General features: G+C 44.8%; 1 protein-coding gene across 1 annotated transcript; it reads left to right on the forward strand.

The window, feature by feature from the left end:
- Positions 1 to 713: 713 nt before the first annotated feature.
- On the forward strand, positions 714 to 5,218 carry LOC136504551 (metal transporter Nramp6). The gene is made up of 4 exons (XM_066499486.1): positions 714 to 1,445; positions 3,005 to 3,141; positions 3,227 to 3,879; positions 4,357 to 5,218. Exons 1-4 carry the CDS (start codon positions 805 to 807, stop codon positions 4,567 to 4,569), a joined length of 1,644 nt encoding a protein of 547 aa, XP_066355583.1. The 5' UTR covers positions 714 to 804; the 3' UTR covers positions 4,570 to 5,218.
- The last annotated feature ends 303 nt before the right edge of the window (positions 5,219 to 5,521 follow it).

The following is a 5,521-nucleotide window of genomic DNA, read 5'->3' on the forward strand; positions in this document are numbered from 1 at the left end:
CGCGGATGACATCACTTTGCAGTGAGCAGAGGAGTATTAATATCCATCAGCCTTCACGTCACAGAGCGTGAGAGAGAGAGCGCGCCAGAGAGAGCTGCGGGGGCCACACTCAGTTATCCATGCTCGGCGCCATGTATTCTGGCGTTGTGGTACCGACCATGTCAACGCCACCTAGGATGTCCTACTGTGCTCGGACAGGCACCTCGGCGCCAAGATCTGTGGTGCCGAGGCGTGTTAACTCGGCGCCATGAGTCCTGACGCCGACCCCTAGGGTCTAAAGATGAGTTTAAGTCTCCTAGGGGTCAAACGTAATTTTTGTTTAGAAACGGGTTAAATTGTAAAAAATTGGGTTATCTAGCGTAGTAGTAGTTGTACACGTGATGGTGATGTAGCCGTCCACATTATTATTCATTGGTGGAGTTTGACTGCCAAATATGCACAATTTAGCGTTCAGGGCATTACAAACTAACTCATCTTTTTTCTTCACTTACTGTCGGTTTATCAATTTGTCATTTTGACCACTCAGATAGATCAGATATCACGCAGCAACGCCGGTTTCAAATTGGACTAATAAGGAATTACAATTCCACTGGAGTATGAAACGTACATATATTTATTATATATATAACTAATCACAGCAAAGACGACGCTGAAGTATATAAGGGTTATGGCGCCAGAAGGGACAAAGGCATTATTATCAGCTGAAGAGCAAATCCAAAGCATCCTGAACCGAGGCGGGCACGTGCCAACCACGTGCCTTACCCGCCGCCCGCGTCGTCCAGGTCCAACTCGCGACGCATCTCGATGGCCGCCCCCGCCGGCGGCGCCGGGGACGCTGCCTCCGCCGCTGCCGCCTCCGCGGCCAGGGCCGTCGAGGAGGCGCGCGCGCTGCTGCCTGCCTCCGCCCCGGCGCCGGACTACGACGACGAGGACCTCGAGGAGCGCGCGTACGAGGCGGCGGAGAAGGTCATCGTGTCCATCTCGGACGGGCCGGACCCGGAGGACGGCGACGATGCGGCGCTCTGCTCCTCCTCCTCCTCGGGGTCGGCCCCGCCGCCCTTCTCGTGGCGGAAGCTCTGGCTCTTCACGGGGCCCGGGTTCCTCATGAGCATCGCGTTCCTGGACCCGGGCAACCTCGAGGGCGACCTCCAGGCAGGCGCCGTCGCCGGGGACACGCTGCTGTGGCTGCTCATGTGGGCCACCGCCATGGGCCTCCTCGTGCAGCTTCTCGCCGCGCGCCTCGGCGTCGCCACGGGCCGCCACCTCGCCGAGCTCTGCCGCGACGAGTACCCCGACTGGGCGCGCCGCGCGCTCTGGCTCATGGCCGAGGTCGCCATGGTGGGCGCGGACATTCAGGAGGTCATCGGAAGCGCCATCGCCATCAAGATCCTCAGCCGTGGGTACCTGCCGCTCTGGGCCGGCGTCGTCATCACCGCCTTGGATTGGTGAGTTCACAGTTTTTATTTGTTTTTTCACCTGTTCTGCCATCTTCGAGACAGTTCTTCGTGCCAATTGGTACTGGATCACAGGATAGTTTCAAAAGATTGATGCTTTTTTCCTTCATGGCAATTGTTTCCTTGAAAATGCTTTCTCTTTGATCGGCATTGGGGAATTCGTCATTGATGAAGATCTTTTCATCAATCAAAGACGGAAAAAATTACAACCTTTAGGCTTACTCCTTGCTACTCTAGTCAAATTGGATCACTAGGAGGGACGATTTGGGTGAAATTTTGGTTCAAAGGGAACTATTAGATCTCAGTTACTTAGAAATTTCATAGGATAATTGTTTTCCGTACTTCTCAACCTCGAGGAATGTTTGAATTTTTTATGGCGAGGTTGTACTTTGTTTGTCTCAGTCACTAATCACCATTGGTGTTGCACTTGCACCTGATGCACTTTGAATTTATTGTGTGCTATGGTGTAGGAAGGTTGGAGACACTTACCTGCTTTGACAGTGGACATAAAAAATGATTTCACTACTAGTTCTAACCTTCAAGTTTCATTTTTTGACTTTTGGACCAGAAAAAGAGTGTCAGATATTTATTGTGGCGTTGCTTTAGATTGTTGGCCAAGTTTCCTTTTTATATGCAGATATGCCATTTGGTTCAACCCCCACCGCCCCCCCCCCCCCCCGACCCTAAACCACTGGTTAATTTTTGTTAGCAAGCTGGGTCAGGTATTCATTTTCAAGCAAAAGAGTATATTTTGAGAGTTCCCAACGGCTGGTACTCAATTATGTGAATGTGTTTTCTACCAATTTACTTTGGCTTCCCATGTTAGATTCCACTCTCCAAATAATTGGTGTTCCTTTCTCTTAAAAAGAAATATTTGGTCTTATAGTCGACTGTTTTTTTTGTTGTTGTTTGTCCTGATGGTGTGTATAAATAATATTAACTAGTGTGTTGTGCAAGCACAATGCAGTGATGCTGCTGACAGCTAGAAATCAGATGCTGTTTAATAACAGCTGTTAGAACACTACATGAATGTGACATCCATCTGCTTTCTTCTTTGTTAGTGTTCAGTGCTCATAAAACACTTTGCCGAGACTTTGGACCTTTTACTACTTCAAAAAAAAAGTTGGAGAAGCTTTGATGTGAGATTTTATTTTTCAATCTTGTTCCAGAGTTTTCTGGATTTTGATGTTCATTGCTTGTCTTATAGAGTGACATACACACATCTATCCAAATGGTCGCAAGATATCAATTACAAGTGCATTTCTTTAAGCATATTAATAAATAAAGGGAAAATTTGAAGACTGCCATTATAATTTTACTAAATTGGAGATTTGCCATCCTGTCCCACATGTCATTCACTCATGTGTGCCCCACATGTCAGTGAGATACCTATTAATAAATGCTGTCTGTGTTAACTTCTGCCTTTGTGCTTTGCACCTGGAGAGCATAACATTAATATACTTAAACATGTCTTTAATTAAGTGCCTTATGACAGTTAAGTAAACTTTATTATTTGTACCATCACTTACCTTTATGTTACCTCTTGTCAGCTTTATTTTTCTTTCGCTCGAAAACTATGGGGTGAGGAAACTAGAAGCTGTATTTGCGTTTCTAATTGCAACTATGGCTGTCTCCTTTGCATGGATGTTCACAGACACTAAGCCCAACGGGAAAGACTTGTTGATTGGTAAGGATCTCACTGACCTTCTTTTGATGCTGCAAATTGACTTGTGTAACTTTATCCGCTGACCACACATAATTTGTAACGTCAGGTATTTTGGTTCCAAAATTGAGCTCAAGGACAATAAGACAAGCGGTTGGGGTTGTTGGCTGTGTCATCATGCCCCACAATGTGTTTCTTCATTCAGCACTCGTGCAGTCACGGAAAATAGATCAAAATAAGGAATATCAAGTCCGTGAAGCATTGAGATACTATTCAATAGAGACAACTATAGCATTAGCTGTCTCTTTCATGATAAATCTCTTTGTCACAACAGTTTTTGCAAAAGGATTTTATGGAAGCAAGGAGGCTGGCAATATTGGCCTTGAAAATGCTGGACAGTATCTACAAGAGAAGTTTGGTGGAGGATTTTTTCCTATACTGTACATCTGGGGGATTGGGCTTTTAGCAGCTGGGCAGAGTAGTACGATAACAGGAACTTATGCTGGACAGTTTATAATGGGTGGATTTCTGAATTTAAGGTTAAAAAAATGGGTCAGGGCATTGATCACCAGAAGCTTCGCAATTGTGCCTACTATAATTGTTGCTTTGTTCTTCGACACATCCGATTCTGCACTGGATGTTTTAAATGAGTGGCTCAATGTGCTCCAATCAATTCAGATCCCTTTTGCGCTCATTCCACTCATAACCTTGGTTTCCAAGGAGCAAGTTATGGGAGTCTTCAAAATAGGCCCTAACACCCAAGTAAGTTATCATGAGTTTGATACCCTAATACTTGTACCTTTCTCCCTGTACTCTGCACTTTCTGGCCTTTGTTTTATACTTCTATTGCATGGTCCTTGCATGCCAAACCCAATATAGATGGCATATAAGGATATGATAGGGTGTTAGTTTGTAGCTAATCAAACTAGTCATAATTGATATTCCCATTACAGAAACTGATTGCGTTCTTGGTAGTGCCTTATTGCCCATTTTGCTGCAGAAAACTCACTGTTTCATGCCTTGGCGAAATAGCCTCCTCACAAAACTTCTTGAAATAGATGACTATTAGAGTTATATACTAGAACATATTTTGAGAAAAATAAAAACCTGCATTTAATCACATCTCCACCAGATTGTCAGCTAATTTATCAATCAAATTTCACTGCACTGACTTGCCGACTTGATTTGGAACCTGATGCTATCCTCTTGACCTCACCGAGCTTCAACATGTTTACGCAGGCTGTAACCTGGACCGTGGCCACTCTGCTGATCACTATCAACGGTTACCTCTTGATGGATTTCTTCTCTTCTGAAATCCGAGGCCCCCTATCCGGCTCGCTTCTCTGTGCAGTGGTCCTCATTTATGCTTCGTTTGTACTGTATCTCATATTGCGGGGCACCGAGCTGTCAGAGAAGATTGTCAAAGCGATCCACAACAGTTTTTCATCATGACAATAGTCACCAGTTTTGGTCTTTTACATCTTGACAACAAGTTTCTCAGACACAAGAGACGTATAGAGAGATACTACCAGGCTCTGTCCGGTGACTGCGGACTGAATACTACAGCACACGGGTGTACACTGTACAGTGACTACTTGAAAGGGTCATCAGTTGCTGCGAGGATATGCAAGCCTGCAGCAGCTGCCCGTTGCATCTGTTTAACAGCTTGCTGACTGCACCAGGCCGGGAGTAACACATAGAGATGAGTGAATTGCTGATGTTGTTGAACTTGAACATTCAGAGAAGATCGGTTCTCTTTGCAAACAATTGTCTCTGATTTTTCTTTTAATATAATCAGTGAAGCATAGACAGAGAGGACGTTGGGAATGGAAGAATTGAAAAGTAATGTGTTCCATTTTGACAGGAGGGTATGTGCTCAACCATTGTCCAGGGAAACTATATTATTGTTTTGAGGGGGAACAATTAGATGAGAGGAACTGAATGGGCGCCGACGTGTTGTAAAAAGGCCCAGGCCATCGTAACAGGCTCCGGGTAGAAGCCGTTTGGTGCTTTGATTGGGCCCATGGCGTATCGCGGTCCATGGCGTAGGTTAGAAGCACATCATCCTGACCTCCGGTTATAAGCACATCATATTCTGTCATCGGGCTTCAGCAGCATGCACACACAGCCCAAATTAAATTCTGCCCCCTAGTTCGAGATAACCCGCCGATCACCAATTTTTTATCAGTCAACGAAAAAAAAGGCCAACATCAACAGAGCATTTTGTGATCATGTAGCATATTGCTCATAGAGAAACATTTCCTGGTATGTGTAAAAATTATAAAAAAAATGAATGCGAAAACATAATACATAAAAAAATGACTACTGAGTATTGTATATTACTAGAAGATACTAGAAGGTATTGTACCATATAGAACAGTACTCGATGCTATTTGATAGTACA

Source organism: Miscanthus floridulus, chromosome 14 (assembly GCF_019320115.1).
Source record: "Miscanthus floridulus cultivar M001 chromosome 14, ASM1932011v1, whole genome shotgun sequence".
Lineage (NCBI taxonomy): Eukaryota > Viridiplantae > Streptophyta > Magnoliopsida > Poales > Poaceae > Miscanthus > Miscanthus floridulus.

Coding starts and splice junctions, on each gene's coding strand:
- LOC136504551 (XM_066499486.1), top strand. CDS start 805: ATGGCCGCCCCCGCCGGCGGCGCCGGGGACGCTGCCTCCGCCGCTGCC. Junction 1,446..3,004: donor GTCATCACCGCCTTGGATTG/GTGAGTTCACAG, acceptor ACCTCTTGTCAG/CTTTATTTTTCTTTCGCTCG. Junction 3,142..3,226: donor CGGGAAAGACTTGTTGATTG/GTAAGGATCTCA, acceptor TTGTAACGTCAG/GTATTTTGGTTCCAAAATTG.